Source organism: Cimex lectularius, unplaced genomic scaffold, assembly GCF_000648675.2.
Source record: "Cimex lectularius strain Harlan isolate CLEC.00 unplaced genomic scaffold, Clec_2.1 scaffold73, whole genome shotgun sequence".
In the NCBI taxonomy this organism is placed as follows: Eukaryota; Metazoa; Arthropoda; class Insecta; order Hemiptera; family Cimicidae; genus Cimex; species Cimex lectularius.
In genome coordinates, this window is record NW_019392632.1 from 1737732 (window position 1) to 1765174 (window position 27443).

Consider the following 27443-nt stretch of genomic DNA (forward strand, 5'->3'; position numbering starts at 1 on the left):
AAAAAAAAATGCGAGAACAAATTAACTCCTCATAATGCTTGGGGAGCGAATAAGCTGAAATGAGGTAATTCATTACAAATCCCAAAAAAGGTTAACCAATTTACTAACGACAAACGGCAATGGATATAGAACATTCCATGGGACTGTTTTCACACTGGATTTTTTTTTTTTAACTTACCCCTTCATATAGTGAACATATTAAAAACATATCGTATAACATGTACATTATTTTATATTTGTCATATTTCAGATGAGTGCCAGAATAACGAAATTGCTTCGACTCCAAAAACGGCCAAACTGGTTGGAAACACATTTTTCGGGCCAGATTTTAACATAGATGCTTTTAAAGGTATGCAAAGTTTGGGTTTCGAGTTATTCTTGTTTTATGAAAGCAAACATCAATTTGAAGGTCTTGAATGCAATGAGGCCATGGAGGGTCTGTCACCGAGGACTCCAAAAACACCTGGTGGTAGGGAGATTGAAAAAGGCCACCGTCGGATGCTCGAACAAAGACGAAATCTTGTGATGCAGTTGTTTAACGATCACGGCTTTTTCCCTTCTACACAGGCAACCAATGCGTTCCAGGTATTAACATATGTTCACATTTATAATTACTAGTTAAAAAATAAAACTTGTTAACATTAGTGTATATTTTAATTTTATTTTTAAATATTTTTGTTGTTGTTTATGGTATCACTTATTAAAAGGGGGAAATAAAAATTAACTTAATATTTTTATTATTATTATTATTATTAATTTTTAAGGGCGTTTTAACGGCTAAGGTCATTTCACGCCCTAACATCCAAACCTTCTATCTTAGGTTAGCTATATCTCTTCTGAGTGCTATAAAGCTCTGACTCCAAACATTCACTCGTAATCTTATTTATCCTATTGCCATCCAAGCTTTAATTTTTCTTTTTAAAATTCTTAATTCGGAAGGCCAAATGCATACAAAATTCCCATTTTAAATTGCATAAAATTTAATAAAATTATAAAATTTATTTCTGTTTCTTTTTTTAATTAGAATTGTGAATTTTGTTCCATAATTTAAAAATTCCCCGTAGGCTTGTATGGCTAATAATAATAATAATAATGGAGTCAGACTAGCAACAGTCTCAGCATGAGTATTGGCTCATCCTTATCCTTTTATTCTTCCATTCAAATATGATACATAAACTAATTCTACATAACAATAATAAGAAACAAAACACAATAACATTTCTTTATCTTTATCTTCTTTTTTTTTGTTTTGGAGGGAGCTATTTTTCTTATTTTAATTGCGATTTTGGGCATTGCAGTTTATTCCCCCGCAATTTGTATTTTCTTCCATTTCATTTTTCCGCTCCGGCAGCCTCAAAAACCTCTGAAAAAAGAAATCTTGCACGCACAACTTTTATTCAAACATTAGCAGGCATTCAATGGTATAACAATTTGGGAAAAGGCCTAAATCTCATTATAAATTCCAATAAATTTGAGAAAGCTGAAAAGTGCTCTTCGAAAGAAACACTGGGGACCCAGTAACTCCTGTAAATCACTCGAAAGGTTGAGCCTTTGCCTAAAGGGTTGTAAAGTGGGACAGTCGACCAAAATATGTTTTACTGTCAAAATGGTGCGTTCTCCACTTCGCGTACATCGAGGACAAGTTGGAAGGTTGTTGCCTATTAAAAGTCTATTATGGATTAGCCTGATATGACCTATTCGCAATCTAGAGAGAATCACAAGTTCTTTTCTCTCAAGTTCCTCAGTTGGCCACTTATGTACAACTGGCTTAATTTCTTTCATACTATCTCTACAGACATTCCATCTTGCCGCCCACTTTCGTTTGATAATGTTTTTAACATAACCGACTATATCATCTGGACGGAGAGGAAATTGATCTGTTCTTTGTGGATGGTTTGCAGCGTTTCTTGCCTGTTGATCAGCTTTTTCATTTCCAGAAATGTAATATTTTTATTATCTGCTAATCTGTTGCACAACCTCCTCAACTTATATTTTTATAGATATATATGTAAATTGAGTGTAAAGAAGCAATTACATTATTTTTGATTGGTTGATTTAATTTTTTTTTAAATGCTAAGGTAAAACCTGTGAAAATAGGCAGACAAGGATTCAAAAACAAGTTGGATAACATGGAGACCTTTCATGTTTCTCTAATAACATTTTTACAATGTCCTTTCTTTTAGAAAAATTGTAACTTGAACATATTATATTTAAAAAATATGACATTTTAAACCATCTTTTGAATATTTTTCTGGTTTATCATAATTAAAATTTCATTTGGAGTGGTGGAAAGTGTATCAAGTTTTTCTTGTTCAGGCCAACCATTCAGACATATTCCCAAGCAAATCATCACTACAACTTAAAATCAGGGAGGTGAGGCAGAGGCTGAAGGCACAAACGCCGACGACAGGTGGCAGTGCCAACCTCATGAGCCCTCTAGAACCGTCGACACCAGGCACGTTTCTTTTTCCATCGGTTGGTTCGGATGGGAAATCTTAACATCATATTTTGTTTTTAGGTATGCCTTCTCATAGCTCAATATCCCACAACACAGGAAACTCCAACATCCCAACATCGTCTAACAACAGTTAGCCTTTGGCCACACCTAGAGAACAGTTGTTCATTGTCTTTTGCACTATAGACCAATCTCAACTTAGGTAGCCAACAAATTTCTTTTTACTGATCTCAACGATATTTTGAAGAAGTGAAAGCACGGTGTTCCACACTTTATTCAAAAGCTTTTAAAAGTTTATGTGAACCGATGAGTTGTCGGTTTTCTGTTTATGTATGTCTTTAAAAGAAAAAAAAACATTTTATCAATTTATTAATAAATTTATATGATAAGTATTTAAGATATTATAGCTGTGTGTATATTTGGCTTATTTCAGGCCAAGAAGTCTTTTTTTTTCTCTTTTTTATTAGGGTTATCTAGGTCTATTAATTGTTCATTAAATGTTATTGCAATTAAAATGACTCAATAATCTAACATAGTTTTTTCTTTGTATATTGTGATGAATAATATATTTTCAATTAAATTGTATATTTTTAGGAAAATAATAATTGGAATTTAAATTTTTGCGGTTTGTACATAATTAAATGTTGAATAATTTAACATTCAAACCGAAACATTTGTTAAAAAATATAGAATTCAACTTTTTTTAAAATGCAAGTACAGTTATAAACAGTAAGAGAAAGACACAAAAATTAGACTATAAAGAGGCTGTTCTTGCCTAATTTTGAATGAGTTGGTTATTTTTTGGGTGGACTTGTTTGAAAAAATGTCAATTCTCATTTCGAACCTTCCAGTAGAATTTGTCTAAACAGTACAACAAATTTACTTTTTTTATTAATATAATGTTTACTTTATGTTACATTACTTTTTGTGTTTAAAACAATTGAACTGTATTACCAAATCTTATTATTTTTCAAGTAAATGGAAAATAATGTTTTTGTTCTTCCTACCGTCATTGTTTACACTTTTATTTATTATTAATCAGTGCCAATAAACTTTAGATTTTTATTTAGACTCTAATTCAATTTTCTCAAATCCTCTGATATTTCTGTTTAAACTTTGTTTAATTGTGATGTCATATTTATTTCATTACTAATAAAATACAATAAATTACTTTATCAAAATTAAATGTATTTTTATTGTACAATTATTTTTAATGTCTTATGTACATTTTTTCAAAAAGTTCTATTTGCAAAATAGTGCATTTGGGTATATCGTAAATTTGTATTTTATAAAAAATAAATAAATAATAATTTCAATATGATACACAGTCATAAATAATTTAATGAGTTTTTAATTGTTGAAAGTTGAGCAAATGGTTCTATAGGCCTTTTCTTCTGGTAGATCGAGTTGATATCTGACATTTAAAAAAATTATTTTGCTCGCTGTGATCTTTTTTTTTACTCTTTATTTGTAAACATGTTTTGTTTTCAAGATAGGTGCTATTTTATTCGACAGTATTTCAAATTTTCACTCTTATTTTAATTTGTACATAAATAAATTTAAAAAAAAATTAATTAAAAACTACAGACAACAAAGAAAATGAAATTAGACTGAAAATTTGAGTTTATTATTATTATTAATTTTTTTTTGGAGGGAAGATTTTGCTGTGATGATTATAGCATATATTGAAGAAAGTAAAAATTGATTATGTAATGTTATTGTTTATAAATGATTTAAACAACTTTTAACTCATTTTATTCCTAAGTGGGTGTGTATTTTTTTTATTTTTAATTTTATTTATTGTTCATACAATTAAAAAGACAAAATTTATGCTTTCTTTTTCATATTTGTTAGATACTTTATAAATTTGTTTATTTGTACTACCACTATTGTAAAAATTAAGAAAAAAAATTAAATAAAAAAATGATAGTTATATTGATAAACATGTCATGTTTAAACTAATAATTTTCATTTATAATTCCTAATATTGGCCTCTGTTGTAATTTTTTTTATTAATTATGATCATATTAGTTTATCTGATAAATTAAATGTACATATACTTTTTTTTTTTTTTTCGAGTGTATTTTTGACTTGTAAATGCATTATTAGTAAGGTTTTTAAAATGTATAAGAAAGAAAGGCAGATCTCGGATCTCTTGAGGTTTTTAATTTTAAAACACTCATTTCTCATTACCATTAAGTTTAATTGTTCCGTTCATGCTACTCATTCCTTTCAACTTTTAGTAATTCTAATTATTTATACATATATAATGTATTGAGATGCCATATTTTATTTTTATTTTATTATTATTATTGTTTTTTTTTTGTTTTTTAAATGTTGAGAAGTTTTGACTAACAATTTTTCATTCAACAGTTTTGACAGATTGTACAGAAAGATGTCTTGTATCTTTCCATCTGGTTACAGTCTTGGAATAATCCGTAATACGACTAGAGAATTCAACTTTAAGAGGTACAGTTGTAAATCTAATTAGCAATTTATTTTTTTAAATTTTAACTCTTACTGTGACAAAAAAAAGGCCCTTAAATACATTATGTTTTTAAGTAAAAGTATATAAAAAAAAGAAATATTTTGTTGTGGGAAACAATTTCATTTGTTAAAATAGAATTCAGGGACCAGTTTATTGGAAAGAAACGTATTTTTGTTTTCTAGCGCTTGCAATTGTAGCTTTTTGACTTTATGATACATAACAAAATATTTTTTTTTCTTGCTGGTTTATGTACTCTGAAATTTAGCATTCTCTTTATGAAAACTTACAAAGAAAAGCTTGCAATGAGATAATTTGTAAAAGATCGTGTAGGATGTAGTTTTTAATGATCATGTTCTTAATGTATACCTATTACAATTTTGAAAAAAAAATTGTTTAATAAAAAGCAATTCACTTGTAATTTTATGAACCTTGTTAAATGTGATAGCAATTGAGATGTTGACAAATCAGTGCCACTTAATGTATATACACAAATAAAAAGAGAGAATGGGTGTGTGTACACAATATAAAAGTGATAAGAGTATTACAAAAACAAAACACAAAATTAATGTAATTTTTTTATTTTGTGGTCTACCACATTAAAAATGTTCTAAAATATAAATTTTTATTGATTGGACTTAATTGCAGTAGTTATTTTCCTTGGCATTATTCAATTTTCAAAGCATTTTTTTTTGTTGTAAGGCTAAGGATTTGTGAGTTGGAAACAAAACCACAAGCAATAAAAAACTAATAAAGTACTATTGTATGATAATATTTTTAAAACATTGTTACCTTTCTGTTATTGTATAGTTTTTGTGAGTATTTTTTTCCTTCTCACTATATATGTATATTTTAAATAGAATTGTTACATCCTTAAATTTGTGTAACGCATATAATTCCTTCCAATAAGTGTAATATGTATATAAGTGGATTGTAGTACAGAGCACAATTTATTCATGAAAAAAATATATACTGTACTAAAAGTTGTTTTAAAAATATTTTTTTATTCACCTAAATTTGCCATTTCTGGGGTGTTTAATAATAAGCAGGCAAGTAAAAACTAAAAGCAGCAAAAATCAAGTGGTCTTAAGAGCACACCTTGCCAGTTCTCTCAATATGCCCATAAAATCCGAACTTTTCCCGCCACACATTTCATATCTATTGTACTTAAAACGCCAACCAGCCTTGGTTAGGCACCCCTTTGACCACCAAGCCCTCAATAGATTATCCCATATCGTAAAAACAGGATTAAATTCAACACAATACCTTTAACTCTTACCTATCCAACATAAAATCATCCGATAGATCCTTAAGAGCATGAGCATTAAGAACTTAAAACACCACATTCTGTCATTTCCCTACCACTCGGTCATGGGCCATGTCCTATCTTGACAAAATCAATGCTTTTACCCCATTCCTCCATCAGACATCCACTCCAATCCCAACCCCAATAAATCTAACGGAAATGAAATCCACTACACATCCCCTTCCACCTAAAGCTACTCCAGATTTATTGTGAATCGGATGCGGAATCCAAAACTCCTAGCTTTGACTTCATCACATCCCGAAACCTCCGTGAATTAAAAAAAAAAATCCTACTAAAATATCTCTACAAATAGTATATTCCGTACAACTCACTTATCTTTGCTCTGGAAATACCCAGCACCATCACTTTCCCAAAACCTGACAAACCCATCCATAAAGCTTCTTACTTCCTGTGTAGTGTGAACAATACTCACGAACTCTCTGGATCAAGGTATGGTCTTGAAGAAAGCAAATTCACTTGTTTCTGCCAAACATTTGATTTATTTTAAGGTCATCATCAGGGCAAAACAATCTTAAATATGTCTACGAATTAATATTTTTTTTTTTTTTTTTTTACAGGTGATCTTAAATTTCCAGTATTCAAGACAGTTACAGACCTTGGCAATTTTAAGACTGAGTTGGTCTTCAAGGAAATTTGAGACCACCTGTAAGAAAACTTAAATATGTCAATCTATAAACATATTTAAGATTGATTTGCCCTGATGATGAACTTAAAATAGATCGAGAGCTTGGAAGTAACAACTAAATTTGCTTTCTTTTTCAAGACACTTATTGATCCAGAGTATTCATGAGTGAAAAAGTGGTCAATATTTCTAATACTGATACCGTAAACAATGCTTCATTGGCCTTTATTGACATGACAAAGTTTGATTGCACGTGGTATGAGGGTCTCTTGTACAAACTAAAACGGGTACTTCCAAATACTTTGTACCTAATCCTTTCCTCCTACTTAATAGAATGATTTTTTTTCCAAATGATCAGACTACTCCGAATATTGCTCCTGGGAGTAGGAGTGTTACAGGGCAGTGTGCTTGGACCAATCTTGTACCTCATCTATACCTCAAATATCCTGACTATACCCTCCACCCTCCTAGCTTTCTTTGTCGATGATCCAGCTGTGCTATCCTCTGATTATGATCCTACAATTGCTTCGCAGGAGCTTCAAGCACAGTGTTGTGAATAGCTGAATTGAACAAATTTTGGTCTTAAGATCTCAAATTTACCCACATTAAGTTTACCCTCCTAAGCAAAACCCTTTTACAATACTACTATCCCAAAAACTATGTACGCTACCTCGGGTTTTATCTCGCCACATCTAACCTGGAACTGACAATACACAAATTAAAAGACAAGAATCAAACAATCACTTTGGACTATTGAACAAATTATTACCAAGAACATTAAACATATCAACAAATAACAAATGTACACTTTATTAGGCACTACTGAAACCGATTTGGACATATGAATTAGAATTGTGGACCACTGCTAAACTCTCCAACATCTAAAGAATTCCTTCCAATCCAGACGGTCCTCAGAACTATTGTCAAAGCTCTGTCTACATTATGATCTACAAATAAACCTACTTAAAAACCTAATCCCCAACGAATTTTCCATATTCTACGAATAGTTATCCTCACATTGTAACTCATTAGCCCGATCTATGTCCAACATTACTCACTCCTGCAACCCAGTTGGACAAGTGGAGATGGCCCTGGGACCTCCTTGCAAATAGTATGTAACTATTCAGAAAGCTGGGAGAGCAACAGTGGTGTACATCTCCATAAATGATAAATCATACTGTATCTCAGTATATAATGTATCTAATTTGTTCAGATAAAAATTAAATTAATTAAAAAATAAAAAGTATATAAAAAGTAAAAGCAACAGTTTATATTTAAAACACATACGGTATTAGTCTATAAGGCACTAGAGTACAGTACTGGTCCCAATACTTGCCGTATTGTTTTTGGCACTTTTTCTCATCTCTGTACAACCTGTGACATAAAAGGATTGTTATAAAAATTGGATATAAGAAAGGAACAAGGCCCAAATTATATCCAGGTAGAGAGTACGAGAATGCGATGATTATTTCCATAGTGTAGTTCAAATGTCTGGCAATTCCCCAGAAACCTGATGTGAGAAGACTCCTTGTACGTTTTTCCTTTTCATCAGTGACTTTTATATAAGTGGCCGGCTTTCCCCATATGATTGCATTATTGTTTATCCTAAAATAATATGCTTTTAATACAAATTCAAAATTTTTTTTGTGGTAATAGTTGTCAGCATCACTCATTACTGACATATTGCTGTATACATTACAAAACAACTCACTTAAATTTTGCCTTCTCTGTATCAATTTTGTACTGGACATAGGTACAAATTGCACCAGCTATTATGCACACAAAAATTAAACGACTGGATGCTTGTGGTACATAATGAACGAAGTAGTAAGAACTTGAAGGATATAAGCAAGGCAGCCAGACCAAGCATCCCCAGCATATGTAATAACCCGCACGGTCCAAAATTATATCCAGAGTGTTAAAATACTCAATCTCCCAGGTGTAAAATTTAAATATATAAAGACTCTACAATAAAAATTTAAATCTATCAAGCATCAATTAATTGATAAGATTGAAATATGTACCTGAATAAGGAGTGTGCCGAAAGCTGGCAAATTGAACCCCCATCTATTGCAAAGAACAATGAAATAAGAAAGTGGAAGGATTTGCCACAGGATGATGCCGACCCTGCAGTTGACCAGTTGTTTTACCTGTACGTTGAAAATTTTCGGATATAAATCTAGCCCCCTGTAGAACAAGTACAGTTTTGGAAGGTGTAAATCCTTTCTAGATTCTGACTTATAAAAAAGATAAAAACAGAGGACAAAAGATATAATATTCAGCGTTCCGAGAATTTCTGACATATTGTTGTAAATCTCTTGTGACAATCCAGGGTTAAAGTGTTCCAGAAGGAGGAACACAGCTATGGAAGCAAAATAATAAGGCAACCCATTTTCCTGAAACAAAAATTTGTTCAATTTATAATTCAACTTATGTTTATAATTTGTTAAAATTTAGCGAAATAAGCAGATTATAATTGATGATGATGTATGTTCATCACTAGCAAAAAGATCATTTTCTTATTTAAACTTCTGTATAGTGTTAATTATAAAGCTCACTTTGTACACAGGGACAACACCTTCAGGAGAACGTGGTCCTTGCACGATTCTACTTGGAAACCAGAGCCAGATGAAAGCCCATAGGAAGAGCAGAGCCACTGCCCCCCAAGAAAAACTGTTGCCAAAGATACCTTTGAATACGCTTTCACAGCATACAGTCTCTCCTTTCCAGATTATTGTTGCCACTTGTGAGAAGCAGGTAAAAAAAACCATGAAAATTGGAGGAAAAAAATGGTAGTGAAGTCTCTCGTACAGCCCATTTTGCTCCATCATAATAACATGTAAGTTAATATAGAATGATATCTAGGAGTTATCTTTAGTGATTATTATTTCAGATAAGATCGATTTTTTACTACTCATTCCTCAGAATTAAATAGTTTTCATTTCATTTTGTTTTTATAAAAGTTAATATCATTATTTAAATTCAAATAAACATTACATTTTTTTTTGTAAATAAACGAATAAGTTTTCACATTTTACCTAACCATTGGAAACCAACATAAAGGACATAAACGCAGAGAAATGCATGGACCAGCTGCTGAAGATGGTGAAATGCTTAAATTTGTCTGTCAGACTAAGCCAAAAGGATTAGACAGACCAGGATGATTATTGTGTTAAAAGTTTCAAGTAATATAACAATTATTATAAAACAAGATTCAGTCAAATTAACAGTTTTGACAATAAATAAAAATATGTTTGGGGGATAAAGGAAGGCAAAAAAATTATTATATTCAATTTCACATTGATTAAATTTTGGTTGAATGAATCAAATAAATTTATTGGAATTTAATTTTTAATTTAAAGTATTCATTGGCTATTAATTTAATTTAAAAACAATATTATAATAAAATCGTTAAACAAATTCACAAAATTTGAAAATTAAGGATTTTGTCACATAGGTTTGTTCATTAAAAGGTACAGACTACCTGTTTTTCAGTTTATTAATATAATATAATTAATATAATTTTTTGTGTTTTCTGTGTAATTATATATTTAAAAAAGTTATAAACTGATACTTTAAACTTTATTTTTTGGTAATTTTTCACACACATATTCTGATAGCTTGAAAACATGAGCATTTTTTTTCTAAAACCCTACTAAAATTATTGTGTTAGAGGAAGAGATACGTTTATATGTATATTATAACACACATATAATAAAAAATTTGTCTTAAATTTGGCAGATACCAATCATTTTGGTTCACCTATCTTCACTGGGTTGGTTACTTCAGCTAATCCGATAAGTGGCATCAAACTTTTCTTACATCTACCGACAAGCAGAAAAAACATAGCTACTGCTAACTCACAGCTCACAACTTCACAACTGCTGATTATTAAGACAAGACTCAATATATAACCTAAACCACTACATGTAATACATTTCTCATAGAAAACCATTTAACTACTGCCAAACCATTAAGTAGTATCTAACATTTAATTGGTTCCTCACCTTACAGGCACTATGGAGAAATCACACAAAACAATAGTAAAATACAACATCTGTTAACTTTGGAAACACTAATCAGTTATTTGCTTGATGGTGATGGTGATGTGATGAGGATACTAGGAAGCAGGGTTTGTGCTCCCCAGGCTCTGCAGTCTTCTCGCTTATTGTACCTGCCTAGTTCCCTAGATCAGTACAATACATTTCTTCTTGGAAGTATCAGGTCATTGACTGCCATTGCTACAATTTTATTCCCTAGGTTTTTTCTGTATGTAAGGTTAAATCAACATTGAGCTGTTGCTTTGCTTTCAAAGATGGTATAGGTGGCTGTTTCCTCCTCCTCATTGTATAATCTGCAAATGGGATCATTGTTATATATGCCCATGTAGTGCCGCTAGAGTTTACCCATTTCTCCTTTTGTTTTATTTGGATTTCTACATTTATTTTTGTTATCCCAACTATAGGTTTGGAGCCTATGTGTGGTCTTGTAGATCCTCCTCTGGCCAGTGTGTTTGCTTTTTCATTACCTAAAATTCCTTTGTGCCCTGGCTCCTAAGATATCGTCAGGTTTGGATGCATTCACTAACTAATTTTGATGTGATTTTTTTTACATGCTTATGCATGCTTGGCTATCAGACATGAGGATTTTTTTGCTAGTGTAACTCTTTTAAGATTTTCTAGGGCACAAGTGATGATGGCAGGTATTTCTGCTTGAACGACTGAAGTGTACTTCCCTAACGAGTTTGATTGCTCATATTGTGGGCTTGTACAAAAAATACCCGATCTGGTTCCTTCATTTGTTTTGGAGTCATATGTATACCATATCATTGTATCTGATGCTCTCCTGAGTTCTTCTTCTTTTTAGTTATTTCCTTAGATTTATCCCCAAAAATATTGAAGCTTTTTAATACTGTAATAATGATTTTTCTATAGATGAGTGAAACCCTAGCAATATACTAGCAGTATATATAAAAGTTAGAAACAAATGTAAAATTATTTAGCAACCAGTTGTTTAATAGTTTGTTGAAATAGTGCGGTCAAGAAAGAAGTATTTTAGAAAAACACCTTTTTCATTTTTTGATTGTTTCAACCTTTAGTCAAGACATCTTCAGGGCTTGAGTGAATTACAGCCAATTGAATTGTGAATTATATTTTTCTAATTGACATATGTTTTTTTAATTCACCCAGACCTTGAAGAAGCCCCGAACGTTGGCAAAAAAAATGAAAAAGGTGTTTTTCTAAAATACTTCATTCCAGACCTCTCCTCACTTCTTCAACAAATTGTTCAAAATAATATTTGGTATCATTTGACACCTTGTTCTATATTTTTTTTAAATTTGTCATTACTTCTAGCATTTTAGTACATTTAGTTCTTTTTATACAAAATAATTCTCTCTTCCCGCAGACGGAGAATCCATGCCGTATTGTTTATTTTTTATTGAGTACATTTATGTTCACTTTATTATATTGCTTAAAAATTTAATAAACTTTATTATTATTATTATTATTATTATTCAAAATAATTCTCTCAGAGTGACAGTTGGGCAGTTAAAGAGGCCCCACCCTTCCAGGCAATTTGTAAACTTAAGTTGAATTTTTGATAATTACTCAATAATCAAAAATTGATGTTATATGTTAATTATTAAACAATCGCGTACTACAACTGTTCATTTATCGTTAAAATTTAATAAACAAATTTATATTTTGTTTTAAACGAGTAACCTCGCCCTTATCAAACAAATCAAGTTATCCCAAGGATTTTTCCGTTTGTTTGACTACAGCATTAGTGTTATCCCATGTCAAGTCAATTTGTGAGTTGGACTTTAAAAAATTAGATTCGCCTACATTGTACATATTAGTGTTATTTTCTAAGTCATAAGTCTTAACAGAACGGTACTGGAGATTTTTGAGTCGGTGTTTCAAATGGCATACAATGGCCCTCAAATTGTTATATGGTTAGTGGACAAGTTACTTCCATAAATGGATATTTTATATTTTTGCTTGGTTTGAATTTGTTGTACTTATCTTTGTTTGTCCAAGGACCTTTTTTTATTTATTTATTTTTAAGTTTCATGACAGCATAATATTAACCCTCAAACGGTACGGTAAGGGTCGGATCTGACCCAGTGGTTCATTTTACCTGTTCCCCACTGTCCACTTTCATTGTCGGTGGTCAAATCGACCAGGAACCCTACCTGCCAGTCATCCGACATCTAGTGAAGTGACGAACACTGGATCCAAGGTATGGTCTTGAAGAAAGAAAATTCAGTTGTTAGTGCCGAGCTTTCGACCTATTTTAAGTTCATCATCAGGGCAAAACAATCTTAAATGTGTCTTCTGATTGACATATTTGTTTTTACAGGTGATCTCAATTTTTTCTTGAAGACTGACTCAGTCCCAGTCAAAACCTGTAACTTTATCTCAGCAATAACAACTGAGTTTACTTTCTTCATCAAGACCATACCTTGATTCAGTGTTCACGAGTGGAAAAATGGTCAATACTTCTAATACTGAAATCTAGTGTAGTAACTGTTGTGGTCGGATAAGTGATTTGTCTTCCTATTCCAGTTTTACCTTGAAGTATTTTTATTCTGGGTCGCTTCTGTCCCAAGGATACCAATGATTTTCCTAATATTACCAAGGGCATTTTTCAAAGTTTTGATCCAAAAATGTCTTGGCAATAACAGTTTCGCACTACTGAAAAAGTTCTAGCTGAGTTTCGCCGTCAAGACAAAGAGGGGGGGGGTCAAGTCAAGGCCCTGGCCTGGATGAATCTTTGTCATAAGTGGAAGATGGAAGTCTCATGAACAGTGTTATTGAAGATGTTTTCGACTATGATGAGGAAGAAGAATGGTCCAAGTCAAATGGCGAAAGGAACCGATGATAAAAAGTTTGAATTAGTAAGGACGAGGAAACAGTCTGAACCGATAAGCATTTACGCTCAATTCCTGGAACTAAAATGAACGCATTGTGGGGAGACAGATGAAATAATATTATTTTCACTTTTTGTGACTAATGAAATGATAGGAAACATCATTTGTCATACTAATAAATAAATAGAGAACTCAATGCTCAAGCACAGTGAACTTCTCTGTTCATTACCTATGTTGTTGGCAGCCCCAGATGGAACGGCAAAGTTCATCTCTCAAGACTACAAGATGTCTAAAAAGAATAAAAGATATGTAAGATATTATCATAAATGTTAAGTACAATAAAAATTATTATTGTGAACTTATGTCTACCAAAAACTTCATCAAAAAGAGATAGGGTTGGATACGATCTGACCGTACCATGTATTTCATCCCAAACCATTGTACCGTTTGAGGGTTAACATCCCTGATATTCCCAAAGCTGTTTTCTAAGAATCTTTCTTCTTGTTCCATCTGTATATGTAATAATAATAATAAGATGCTTTATTTAAGAATAATTACAAATTTACATAGTAAAATAGAAGCTATATAAAGCATATACAGCTTGGGTATCTGTCAGCTAGAGAGTGATACATAGTTTTGCTATAATAATAATAATTAATAAAAATAATGCAGAAGAAAACTAATGTAAAGATAGCGACAATGCTATATTACATGCAAACAAGAATTACATTATACTACGCTTAATTAAAAATTAAATTATATTATTCAGAAATCGTGAGATGCGATCTGGTGTGATGTAGGTTTCAGAAAAAATTGAAAAAATAGTTAAACTAAAAACATACGTGGTACAAAACAATGTTTAATATATAACAATAAAATAAGATAAAACAATAATATAAGAATAACAATTATATTAATAATATTATTAATTATTAATATTATATTAATAATTAACAATAATTTAATAATTAACTAAATATTAATAAATAATTAATAATTATTATTAACTAAATAATATCTATAATGCCAAACGGAGCTGGCACAATTTACAAGATTCAAACTGTCTGCATTTCTTTTTATTTTTATTTTATTTATGACTGTTATATTCAACGATGTTGGGTTGGGGGATGTGCAGTCATACAGAAAACACAATGTAGTGCCTAATTCTTTAATTTGCCAATGTTTCGAATGGTTTTCATTCTTTTTCAAGGCAACACTGGAATAAAGATGGAGCCGCTTTTGTCCACTTTTTTTTTCCGGTGTTAGCATTAAAATTGCAGCTGTAATTCGTTTTTTCGAAGTGGTAGATCTTCAATTTTTTCTTTTTTTTCCATGCCGGTACTACTCTAATTACATGTCAAGGGCTTTAATTTGATGCACTCTTTAGTTGGAAATCTTTTACTCCTTCCAGTCTCGTCCAATTTTCTCCTTCCGATTCTCATCCGAGACTGGAAGGAGTAAAAGATTTCCAACTAAAAAGTGCATCAAATTTTGTTTCTGTTAAAGAAGGACGCCAGGGTGTCGCATTCTGAATTCCGCTAACACTGGACATGTAGCCAAACAACCATATCCTCTCTCGCTCCTGTGTTACACAATGAACATAGCACGACCCTCCTTTCAATCCATCGGGTGAAATTTATGTAAAGTAATTCACCCCTCATTTTAACAAGACAACACAGATCCCTCAAATTAATCAGCAGTGCATTCCTAAATAAAAATAATTTACATTCATTGTCCAATTGTTTATAAGAGGTGAACTCTAGTGTTCGCCAAAGTCCCTTCCCAATGTAGTTTATTTTCATTTTTAATATTAAATTGGATTTTTTGGTTTTATGGTTTTTCCAGAGATATTTCATCTAAGGAAGGACTGAAGTAATAATGGTATTTTTCAAAAATATTCAATCAAATCTTGAAACAGAGTTTTTTTTAACCACCTCAATGGCAAGTTAGTTTGCAGGCTGAAAGACTAAGCGTTCTCATGAAAACCAAAAGTCTACATCAGTCTAGATAAAGCATATAGTTCAGGTCAATGACCGGCAGAGAAAATATTTTTTTAATAAAAAAAAACAATAATTGCTTTAACTTACCATACTGAACAAACCTCCAAACCTGAGCTGTATAACAAGCGATTGACCTAGAGACTGCATTAAAAAGATTGAACTTGTGAGACCATATATGTAATTTTTGCTTAGATAACTACACAACAATATTTGCATATTATAACATTTCTCAATTTTTTGATCACACTTTAAATAAATAATAATTAATAACTTAATGAGAAATTATTTAATGAAAGGATAAAAATCTAAAGAAACCTAAACTGGGAAGGATGCCCAGTACAAACTTATCTCTATTGATTGGTTCTAGCTTAACTTGTCACAAAAGAGCACCTTGGCACATCTATCATAGGGATTTATTTATTCTCTTTGTAGGAACAAGGAGTCCACTACCAGCAATCGAATTGCTAGTGCAATTGGTTCGTTTTCTTAAAGGTTATGGTGCATTTTTCAATAAAATTTTTGATTTTGTCCAACTTATACACACAAGGATTGCATTGAACTAGGGAGCTAGGAAGGTACAATAAGCCAGAAGGCTGCAGTGCCTGGGGACCACATACCCCGCTTCCTTGTATCCATCATCATAATCATATAGTAGTAATAAATTATGGATTTTTTTTAGTACTGTGATTGTTGTATCGTTTGGTTTGCTGTATGGGATAACCTCTCTTCTACAGTCTTCCTCTCCTTCTGTCCATGATGAAGGGTCATTCCAGAGTACGTGGATGTACCGGCTCTTAATCAATCTGATCGGTTATTCAACAATACTTTTGCCAGGGTACTTTATTTTTAAATACGTACGAGTCACCAAGTACCTCGAGAGGTCTGGTAAGTCGATCAACAAATACTTTCTGTTTTTATGTTTTCACACACTTGTCTCCATTAGGTGCTGGATGCCTTTCAAATATAATCGATTGCTGTATTAATGGCAGAGAGCCTGGTTTAGTAGAAGCTTCCAATGATTCTCCAGTGCGAACGCTCAAACAGGACACCTTGCTCTTGCTATTCTGTTTTGTCGGCCTTCAGGGCACTTACCTCACTTGGGGTATTCTTCAGGAAAAAGTTATGACACAGGTAAATAATCGATTAACTTTTGATTATAATTTTTGCATGACAAATGTTTGATTTCAGGAGTACACAAATAGCGCTGGTGATGTCGGACATTTTAAGGACTCACAGTTCCTAGTGTTTGTGAATCGCATATTGGCCTTTACACTTTCCGGGAGTTACTTACTTCTCAGGAAACAGCCAAAACACACAATGCCCCTTTACAAGTATGCCTACTGCTCATTCTCAAACATCATGAGCTCTTGGTGCCAGTATGAGGCTCTCAAATATGTCAGCTTCCCATCTCAAGTAATAAACTTATTTATTTATTTTTAAAAAGAAGATAATTACATGATAAAGTAATTTTGAATTAGTGAAATATATATTTTTACATTGTTGATCTAGGTATTAGCCAAAGCAAGTAAATTGATTCCAGTTATGATAATGGGGAAAATAGTATCAAAGCAGAAATATGAGTATTACGAGTATGTAACTGCTGTTTTAATATCGATCGGGATGACATTTTTCATGTTATCGTCAGCACCAAAAAAAGGCAAATTTCCTCTTCTTAATTAAAGACCTAATTTTTAAGAATTGTCAAATAATCTGATGACAAATGATACAGATGAGACTGTGACTACAATGTCAGGAATAATTCTTCTTGGGGCGTACATGACGTTTGACAGTTTCACGTCCAATTGGCAGGGCGCATTGTTCACTCAGTACAAAGTCAGCCCGGTGCAGATGATGTGCTGCGTCAATTTGTTTTCATGCCTCTTCACCTCTGTCTCTCTCTTTCAACAGGGTGCCTTTTCCACATCGCTTCAGTTCATGGCAACGGTCAGTAATGTGCTAGTTTTTATATAAAAAAAAATCCTGTTATGCAGTCTATCTACTGATATTTGAAGGAATAATGCGTTTAAATTTCAGTTTCCTAAGTTTACCATCGATTGCCTTCTGATATCAATAAGTTCAGGAGCTGGACAACTTTTCGTGTTTTTCACCATTTATTCATACGGACCAGTTATTTTTGTCATCATAATGACTATAAGACAGGTATTCATGCTAATCTTTGTAAATGTAAGGGAATGTGTAAAAACCACTCGACCTTTCACAACTTTTCTAAATTGTTTATTGAAGTTGTTTCCGTTTCATTGTGTCTTCCCCGAAGAAGGGTGTTTTATCAATTTTAAGCTCTTTTCAGACTTGATCTTCATACAGTGAAACTTCACTATAACTGACACTCTTGGGGCATGAAATATTGTGGTGTCTGCTTTTGGGATAAAAGTAAAAAAAAAGTTTAGTATTACAAGATGGGGATTACAAAATATCGTCACCTTTGAAACATCGAGTATTTTTAGTATTTTCTATGTCCAGAGGGTTTTTCAAATTCACTGAGCATACTTTTGTATAAGAACAAAATTAAATACTGTTTTGTAACTTTTCCTCCTTGACAATGCTAATTTTTTAACTGCATAGTTTTTATCCAGAAGTGCTCTAAAATGTAAGGCTGTTTCATGACAATTAAAAATATTTTTGTGTTCAAAATTGGCACAATATTGTTTAATTTCTCTGTCCAGTTTTGTACAACCTTGGTTCTTTGCTAAGTTTTAAAAGAAATCTTATGCCATTTTCTTAATTTGTTGAGCCAACTTGAAGAAGCTTTAAAATCAGTTTGTCCTAAACGCGGTTGAACCAGACACTTTAGGAAAAATCTGGGGATCGGTGATTTCTGTTTGTCAAATTTATCTAAAAGTTCCTTTTTATTTTTTAGAATTTTACTTGCCTGGGTCTTTCCAATAGAAAATTTTGCAGCCAAGTCTCGCACACTTAGTTTTTCACTTTCATTCACTTTAATTATATTAATTTTTTTTCTTTAAATGTCAAACGCACTGAAGAAGTACTTAAACACGTTTGCAAAGTGGACATAGTCAAAATGTAGGAATATTGGGAAAATATGGGAAGCAAACAAAATACATAGGAGAAACGGCCATTTTCTGTAGGCTGTTGTAGTGCTGTCCACTTTTGGGAGAGTTTTAAAGTCAGAATATAGTCCGTTATTGGGAGTGTCCAGAAGCAAGATTTTAATATGAAGAAATTATTGGTAAGACACCAGCAAAGCATAATTTGTCCGTTCCAAGGTGATTCTGCATTTTAGAGGTTTGTTAAGGGAAGTTCACTGTATGAAAGACATTAAAATCTAGATTAAAATATTTTATTATTCACCAACTAATTCCATGATATAAAAGTAATTTCTGTGGAAATATAAAATGAAATAAAAACTTTTTTTGTGCTCATTCTATTAATTTAAACTATTAATTACAACATGATGGTTAATTTGGGGACTTAAGTGGCCGAGTGGTTAAGGCATTGGACTCATATTTGGCACACTAGAATCCCTGCGTAGCCTTTATTTAAAAAGTGGTTTGATCCCTCGTCCACAACGAGTAGTACGTTCCTTCTGTATGTAATTGACAATTTTTTGTTTTTCAGGGTTTGGCAATCCTTCTGTCATGTCTGATATACAACCATACACTTCCACCTCTGGGAATTTTTGGCATCATGTTAGTCTTTGGTGCTATATTCCTGAGGATTTACTGCAACCAAAGGCTGAAAGCGATAAGATTGAGGTTGCATAGTGTTTCTTCTTCTAAGGTGTGAACAAAGACCTTAGACGAGCTTTAAATTACATTCCATAAGTACAAATATTTCTTTAGTTTTCTTCATTTTATGGAACAAAGGCAGAAAAATAAAAGAACAAAGTGTGATGTGTTATAAGTTCCTTGATTTTGAAAGGAAAAACTATGTGTGAAATGATGTAATTAATTATTAAAAGAAATGTGATAGTTTTAACTTTGCTTCTTTTATTACATAGACCTCTTTGATTTTAGGATTGTTGACTAATTTATACTGAATTTCAGTGTAGTTGACAAAACACTCATTTTTTTTTATGTGTGTCATGTTTAAAACATATTGTGCCACAATAATTAAAAACAAATATAAAGGCTATTTTATTTATTATTACGTTGTTTAGCATTTTATGAGTAACTTTTTCATCCCTTCATTAATAAATAAATTTTATTTATTGTTCTTGTTACACATTGCAAATTAAAAATTTCTATATTTAATTAAGAATCAAAATTAATTCTAATATAGAATAATGTATTATGGGTTTAATGAAATAATGAATATTAATTTATAAAAAAAAAGTTTTATTCATTAGAAAATCAGAAACTTACTTTTGATATAATTATCCTTTGTAATAAAAAACAGAGACAAGCTGAAGGATTCCCAGGAGAAAGACAAGCGTTTCAAAGACGATTTCCACGTACACTAGTATGACTTCGATCCTCAGGACGTAAGTTTGCCACAGGAGAAAGTACAAAGTGCCGAGGACTGATGGTATGACTAATATTATCGAGACTAGGATAGGTGGCCAGGAGTCGGTCAGGTTGCCTTTCCGTCCTAGGAAAAGCTTCATCGATTCGATGCAGCACAAGAAGATGAATATGACTACTTCGGACGCTATGTTCCCACTAGGGTAAGGCAGGCTGAACAGTTTGTACAGATAGGTGAGGCCGATCGAGACGGAGAACATCCAGAAGTAGTAATAGTTGAAAAACATTACCGACGCCAGTCCCAGATTCGGCATTTTATCTTCTCTTTGTAACTCTATTAGGGATAAAAAGGGCTAGAGCAATGTTTTGACGTTTCCCATGGCAACGGTGGTGCGGTTGTTCAAGGATATATGTGCTGCCATCTCTTAATCCCTGGGATATTCTTATATTGTATTAAGGACTTGTGGATTATCTGATGAAATACCTGTAGTAAACTTAATAAGGTTTGTTTAAAATTTGGTATTTCAATAAATATAATACATGGTGTTTTATCTGCTTACAAAAAGATTTCGAAGTGTTATACCACATAAGTATTCCAAACAAAAACAACTGTATTAGCTCATTTTTGCATTATGATTTTTTTGAATTACAAAGGCTTGTGTACTCCAAAGCTTGTGATTAATAAAATTAATTATTTAATATGCACTTGGATGTATTATCCATTTTGCTATTAACTTTAATTGAAAATTATATGTAATAAAAATCATCCTAGTCGAAAAAGTTATTTATTTAAATAACATTAAATTGTATGTCGTGGCCTGTCTCACTGCACTTGTCAGTCAGTTGTACTTTGGAGAACAATTTTTGTTGTTTTAATCTATGTAATTTATCCAAGCATTACACCAAAATTTACTTAATCCAAAATGGCTTTGTTTTATTAATGATATAGGTAAATCTGATATTGTCCAATTCATTTACCAGAATGGTTTTTTTAAGCTTTGGACCTCGAGTATATTGTGGATTAAGGTAGACAGACTATAAATGATGTATCTCACTGATCATACTTGATAAAAAGTCCTTCATATAAAAAAGATACCTTGGTCTTATCTCAAACATGTGGGTGTCAGTGACCAACTACATTAGTGTTGACATGGCGACTCATTGCTGTTCTGAATTCAAACACAGAACACTTACATTTTTTTTCTCCAAAAATACCGTATCACCAAAACCATCACTACAGCAAGATTTTAATACATTTCCATAGTAGAATTTGTCTGTTTAATCCATTTTGACTCATTCAATTGATCAATTTTATAGCAGTTGTGTAACCAGGCCAGGGCTTTTGTGCTTGATTTTTAACAAAATTTGTGTAATTACAGACTTCACAAATATCTGTCAAGATTTGAACATTTGATCAGGGTTGCAGAGGTGACATGAAACTATGCAACAGAATATGGTTTCACCCAAGCCTTATTTGCCCAAAATTTGAAGATACGCCACCACATCTACTTCTTTATAAAAATCATGTAGTTACATAACTATTTTCAAAATCGAAAGCTAATTTTATGACAGGATCACTGAAAACACTAACAGCCTAGTCGTGCATATGTTTTTTTAATTTATTTATTTAAGGAAGAGGTCAAAAATGTTTACATGAGAAAAAATAATTTAAAAGCTCTTGAAAACAAAAATAAAATGCAAACATATGCTTGGTGGTAGTGATTGTAAGAATAAACTATTGCAAGTTTGCCATTCAAGATTTATGAATCACCACTGTTTTTAAATAATTTTAGTGCTTTTATATCAAAATGCTACGATTTCTGTACATATAACAAGAAGAATATCTTTAAATAAAAGGTTAGTATTTTTTAGCTTATTAATTGAACCTGGGATATTTGTTTTAAATAGCATATATTGTTATATCCACTTAGACGTTAGTTTCGTCCATCAGATGCATATTATCCATAAAAAGGGCATACATAGATAAATGTACAGACCAATAGCCAAAGTTGGCAAAATGCTGAAATATGGCTGAGACAAAACCAAGGATTTGCCAAGCTTAAAGATCCAACATTGGGACAATCATGCCATAAATTGATAATTTTTTAGTCATTTTCTTAACAAGATTAAATCGATTAGTAGTAATAGCAATTCATAAATGGGGGGGGGGAATACTGCACACTACTTTATGCAAATAGAAAACATATTGTAATCATTAAAAGAACAATCTTAAAGTTGATATTTTTTGTCAGTGTTGTTTTCAAAATATTTTAATAGTAAATAATATTTTTTAAATGTGTTTAAAATTTATTTTTATTATTACTCCAACAACTCATTTCTTATATTATACTATATTTGATTATTTATGTATTTAGCAATTTTCTGTTTTGTACCACTAATTCTTTCATTTGGGCTGTCTCCTAAGATTTGAAAGCTAAAATAATAGTGGTCACAATGGTTGATTTGTGTAAGACTAGTGTGTCCTATTCTAGGTTAACTGTTATAAAATGACATTTTCTTGTTATAGCCTGTTTAAAATAAATGAATAAAATTTATGTCTCAACTAATGATCCATAAGTTTGATTATAAGGTGAGCTCGCTATAGTTAAAATATTATGCTTCCAAGACTAGAAATATGGCTATGCTTCCATAACTATTTCTTGTATTATAAATTAAGGCTTTAAACAATTTCAGTTGGTTTTTACTAAACTTTTTTGATTTCAGATAATTTTGCAAATATGAACTTTAATAAGCAGGTATGTTTATCAAAATATTACTAGCAGTTTAATTAAAATAAATATAACAATAATTATAAATGTAGTGAAAAATAAATGCAGTTTTGTTTGAAAAATGAAATGTATAACTGAATTTTGAATTTTTGTTGAAGTTTTATCAGGGAGTTTGTTTCTGGATCAGCAAAAATGTGTATCTTATATCACCAAATTTACGGGTATTTTGGTAACCAATTTTTGGGATATTTTTTCACAAAGTAAAGACAAAGCTACTAAGGTCAATTAAAATTTGGTTTATTCTCTTTATATTTGTCAGTACAAACTTTTAGTAGAAATGTCTCTTTTATTTTTCTTCTTTCTTCCACTATAACTACTACTAATTGCTACTTAACACCTAGCAGCTATATCTTTACACATACCTGCTATCATTAAATATTTTCAAGACTTAATAGTTTAACTAATAATATTAGTCCTAAATGAAGGACAATGCCATATCCTTTAAAAGCTCAGCATCTTAGGTACCTTCTTTTAAGACTTAGGTACCTACCATTTATGATATATTTTTAAAAGATGAGGGGCGTTGGTGGCCGCAACGGCTAAGGCGTAGTAAGGACCCCAGACCGAATTCAAGGCCTCTGGGCATATTTACAAATGGGCTTTTGTTATCAAAACACTGGCACTATAGGATTCGTCCTCGGAGTTGATTTATGTTGGGGGGGGGGGGAAGAAAGTAGGATAATGATACAAAAAAATTACACGTATTAATACAAAAATGATCATGAAATTTAAATCGGAATGTAATATCACTGTTTTTTATATTCACTTGTTTCATCGTTTTTGTTAATTTATAACATTCATATTGTATAAGGTTGAGAGGATGGTCGCTTTTATGGATCAAGAGGGTGAAGAAAGAGCGCAGGAAATTGACGCAAAAACTGAAGAAGAATTCAATATATTCGTTGGGCAAATGGTTCAAACTGAGCGTCTTCGGATAAACAATCATTTTCAAAAATTGGAAAAACTAGTTGAAAAACAGAAAGTTATGTATGTAAGCATTAAATGCTAGTCAGATCAATAATATATAATAAAAGTATTTCTATGTAAAAAGAGCCCATTCGTCATCAGTAAACAACGCACGTATAAGGATCCTTCGACTAAAAGAGGAAGTACTGGAAGATGTTTTTAATAAGACGAGAGAACAAGTAATAAAGAACTTATCCTACACAAATGAGTACCGAGAAACAATGAAAAATTTGATTCTTCAGGCTTGCATCAAGGTTCACATACACACCTTCAAATATATATATTTTTTAAATGTTTTAGATAGTATGCATTTTTTTGTTGTAAAAATTATTTGTTTATACCATTTGCACTCTTTAAAATCTTATAGTATGTTTATTTTATTTTTTGGCAGATGTTAGTACCCAAGCAGCATATCAGAGTGAGAAAAAATGATGTTCACATAGCATCGGATGTTGTGACTGAAGTCGCCCAAGAATACACAAGATTAACACAACTTGATGTATCTCTCACAGTTGACAACAAGTTCTTCCTGCCGGACAGCGTGATTGGCGGAGCGGAAATCTACGACAGGAGGGGAAAGTGCAAAATTGTCAATACTTTGCAATACCGGCTTTCTCTCATCCGAAAACTTCTCATGCCAGTCATCAGGCATTACTTATTTGGAATCAACCCGAGGAGAAAATACTTTGAGTGATAGTATAAATAAACATGTATAAAGATTGTTTCAGTTTTAAGACCTATTTTTAAAAAAATTCATGCTATTTATGAATTTTGTAACAACGTACTAAAGTAACTCATAAATTATATTGTGGCACAAAATAAACACCATCTGAAGGGTATTTATGAGCACAAACTGTATTTTCTTTGGAGCCTAATTACAGTATCTGAAGGCTAAAAAAGGATTAAAAAAAAAAAAAATTCAACTTTGTTGGGTACTAATATTTTAAAATACCAATACTAAATAAAGGAGAACTTGACAATTCTACATTAATTCAAAAATATATATACACATATTACAACATATATGTGTGTACTTATACACATATGTCTGTTTTATATCGATATATAGCCTTTTTTTGTTTTTATACTTGATATAATTATTTCAAGGCACTTGGTTTTTCATTTCTCAACACAATACAATAAAAAATATTCTTTCTTATATTTCTTTTTCTGTTCTCCCTTTGAGAGTATAAATAAATTAACATTTGAAAAATAAGTATTCACAATCCAAAAACATTTTGGTTTTAATATGAACTTAATAATTAAGTAAATTCTACAAAAAATTACATCATTTACACGTTTTTTTCTTCTTCTTATATTGCCATTTAGACCAAAACCCACAAAGGAACAAAAATATCAACTGAATAGAAATTAATAGGGACAGTACATTAAAAAAAGTAAAATGTACATGTATTAAAAGGAAAACAATAGTATTTTCTAACAAGTATCATGGCAATATTCCAATGTCCTCTATATACACACAAAAAATTAAAGAAGTAAAAAATCTCAAAAATTAAATGGTAAAAAAACTTCTGGTATTACAGCACAGCCTTTTATGCAAGTAAACTGAATTTGCAATATAATACACTAAAAAAAATATAGTAAAAGAAATAAATTAAAAGACTAGATTAAACTTGAAAATAAACTGGAATAAAACAAAAGAAAAAAAATTGTGTGGCGTTAAACACTACAGGAAGATGTGACTTCTTCTGGCGTCTGAGTCGCTGCTTGAGACCAGCAGGGTTTCACCTCTGACCTAAGGCACTGCTCCAACTCGAGAAGTTGGCCCATGAAGTTTAAGTTGGGCGAAATTATTGATCTGGCCGTTTTGACCAACTTGTACGCCTCGACCATCGATACCCCTCGGTGCTTCATGATGTACGCAATGGCTATTGTAGGCGATCGACTCACACCGGCTTGGCAATGTACAAGGACTGAACCATTGCTTTTTCTCGCATCCTCTGCAAAAACAAAAAACATTACATTATGAAATATGCTATTTGTACTAATTTATTATGTGTATTGTATTTGTAATATGTTTTCTTGTCAAATATAGGCATAACTATTTTGATTTTGTTTAATATTGAACTATTTCTGTTTTAATAAATTTGTATATTTAATGCAATTAAAAGCTTATTTTTTTTGACAAATATGACTACTATATGGAGGTAGATGCATAACTAAGTTAAGTCTCACTTGGTTTTAATTTCATTTTCAATTCCCCACACTTGGCAATTTCATGCTCCTACATTGTGCTCTACTTGCAAACAATTAGCCATCTAGCCTGTTATTAACATTATTTTGCATTTATTACACGGAGAAAATAAGAGGCTACCAAATAAAAAAGAATAGGATTTTTTTAGTGTATTAAATTCCAGTTTTACTGTTCAGACTTGGCAATTTAATAATTCTACGATATTTTACATTTGATTCAACAATTTTCAATTCAAACTGTTTTCTTATCAAATATTGCTGTGATACAAAATGGAGTCAATTTTATTAGATGGCTTTCTGACATTAAATTGTATAGAATTTGACAATATTGGCACACTATTTTGCCAAAACAAGTATTTTTTGTATTAATATTCAAAAATTTTCAATTTAACGCAATTTGAATTTAGTAGAGATAGAATATTAAAAAAAAAAAAAATCAAAAAGTTCAATATTGCTTCTGTACAAAATGTAAATCAGTTTTTATTGGATTTGGCAATTTTGAGGTTTTCCTTGTGGTAAATTAGTCGCAGTTTTTCCTATGATGTTATTTATATTATTATACTTTTGAATTGAATTCGAATTATTGAGAAAATAGTTGTTTTCTTTGGCAAAAATGACTACTCCACAAAATGGCATCGTAGGTTTTATTCTCAATAACATTGCACAGGCTAGTCAAATTTGAGGAAGATAAACAATTATTTATACAGCTTATGCGTTTAATAATTAAACTTGTCAATTATATTAAATATAAAATATTCTTTTTGAGTCAAATATATATGTCAAATTATCTCAAATATGGATAAACAAGTATTTTTTATATTAATATTACACAATTTCAATTTAATACAAACAAATTGAATTCAGTGGAAATAGAATATCCTTGTTCAATATTACTTCAAAACAAAATGGAGGTCGGTTTTATTTGATTCGTGGTTTAGTTATGGTACAACAGTTGTAGTTTTTACCTAGTTTGTTATTTACATTTTGAAATTAATTCAAATTATTGATAAAATAATTTTTTCTTTGCTAAAAATGGCTACTGCACAAAATGGCGTTGAAGGAATTATTCTATTTGGAATTATACAGAAAGCCTTCTTTTTGAGTCGAATATATTACCTCATATTATATCAAATATGCCTAAACAAGTATTTTTTGTTTTCAATTTCAATTTAATAGAATTTGAATTTAGTGGAGGTAGACTAGTGGACAATATTGCTTCTGAACAAAATGGTGGTCGGTTTTTATTAGATTTGGCAATATCGTGGTTTC

At 31.3% G+C, this 27443-nt stretch overlaps 5 protein-coding genes across 16 annotated transcripts in view; 3 read left to right on the top strand and 2 right to left on the bottom strand.

Moving 5' to 3' along the window:
* The window catches only part of LOC106662748 (putative transcription factor capicua), a 33752-nt gene extending 24206 nt beyond the window's left edge, over positions 1-9546 (top strand). For 3 of the 6 annotated variants that reach the window (XM_024230709.1, XM_024230704.1, XM_024224530.1), the window contains 4 exons: positions 251-349; positions 410-585; positions 2317-2455; positions 2519-2963. In XM_024230709.1, coding sequence (XP_024086477.1) covers positions 251-349; positions 410-585; positions 2317-2455; positions 2519-2592 — 488 coding nt within the window. In that variant the 3' untranslated portion in view covers positions 2593-2963. Of the gene's footprint in view, positions 1-250; positions 350-409; positions 586-2316; positions 2456-2518; positions 2964-4828; positions 5367-6824; positions 6913-9458 lie in introns of those variants that run through there. The other 3 variants (XR_002909784.1, XR_002909783.1, XM_024230710.1) reach the window with 3 other exon arrangements.
* On the bottom strand, positions 8138-9728 carry LOC106662750 (7-dehydrocholesterol reductase-like). The gene is made up of 4 exons (XM_014386998.2): positions 9448-9728; positions 8914-9285; positions 8601-8854; positions 8138-8494 (listed from the first exon to the last, which is right to left on the bottom strand). The coding sequence occupies exons 1-4, from the start codon at positions 9718-9720 to the stop codon at positions 8164-8166; spliced, it is 1230 nt and encodes a 409-aa protein (XP_014242484.1). The 5' UTR covers positions 9721-9728; the 3' UTR covers positions 8138-8163.
* On the top strand, positions 9647-19721 carry LOC106662749 (adenosine 3'-phospho 5'-phosphosulfate transporter 1). Of its 2 annotated transcripts, none has more exons than XM_014386996.2 (8): positions 9647-9728; positions 16443-16648; positions 16707-16894; positions 16952-17176; positions 17273-17420; positions 17493-17707; positions 17798-17923; positions 19361-19721. In XM_014386996.2, exons 1-8 carry the CDS (start codon positions 9679-9681, stop codon positions 19526-19528), a joined length of 1326 nt encoding a protein of 441 aa, XP_014242482.1. In that variant the 5' UTR covers positions 9647-9678; the 3' UTR covers positions 19529-19721. The 2 variants fall into 2 exon arrangements, with proteins under 2 accessions (XP_014242482.1, XP_014242483.1); XM_014386997.2 differs by lacking the exon at positions 9647-9728 and adding an exon at positions 12643-12845 and having other exon boundaries at positions 19361-19613.
* A 2115-nt stretch (positions 19722-21836) lies between these two features.
* LOC106662823 (V-type proton ATPase subunit E 1-like) lies at positions 21837-24682 on the top strand. 3 transcript variants are annotated; one of them, XM_014387208.1, is made up of 5 exons: positions 21837-22062; positions 22930-22961; positions 23806-23981; positions 24046-24214; positions 24352-24682. In XM_014387208.1, exons 2-5 carry the CDS (start codon positions 22944-22946, stop codon positions 24652-24654), a joined length of 666 nt encoding a protein of 221 aa, XP_014242694.1. In that variant the 5' UTR covers positions 21837-22062; positions 22930-22943; the 3' UTR covers positions 24655-24682. The 3 variants fall into 3 exon arrangements, with proteins under 3 accessions (XP_014242694.1, XP_014242692.1, XP_014242693.1); XM_014387206.1 differs by having other exon boundaries at positions 21903-22062; positions 23806-23985; positions 24029-24214; XM_014387207.2 differs by lacking the exon at positions 21837-22062 and adding an exon at positions 22760-22795 and having other exon boundaries at positions 23806-23985; positions 24029-24214.
* A 196-nt stretch (positions 24683-24878) lies between these two features.
* Positions 24879-27443, bottom strand: part of LOC106662822 (dual specificity protein phosphatase 10) — a 76046-nt gene continuing 73481 nt past the window's right edge. For all 4 annotated transcript variants that reach the window (XM_014387199.2, XM_014387200.2, XM_014387203.2 and 1 more), the window contains one exon: positions 24879-25921. In XM_014387199.2, the coding sequence (XP_014242685.2) occupies positions 25641-25921 (281 nt within the window). In that variant the 3' untranslated portion in view covers positions 24879-25640. The remainder of the gene's footprint in view (positions 25922-27443) is intronic.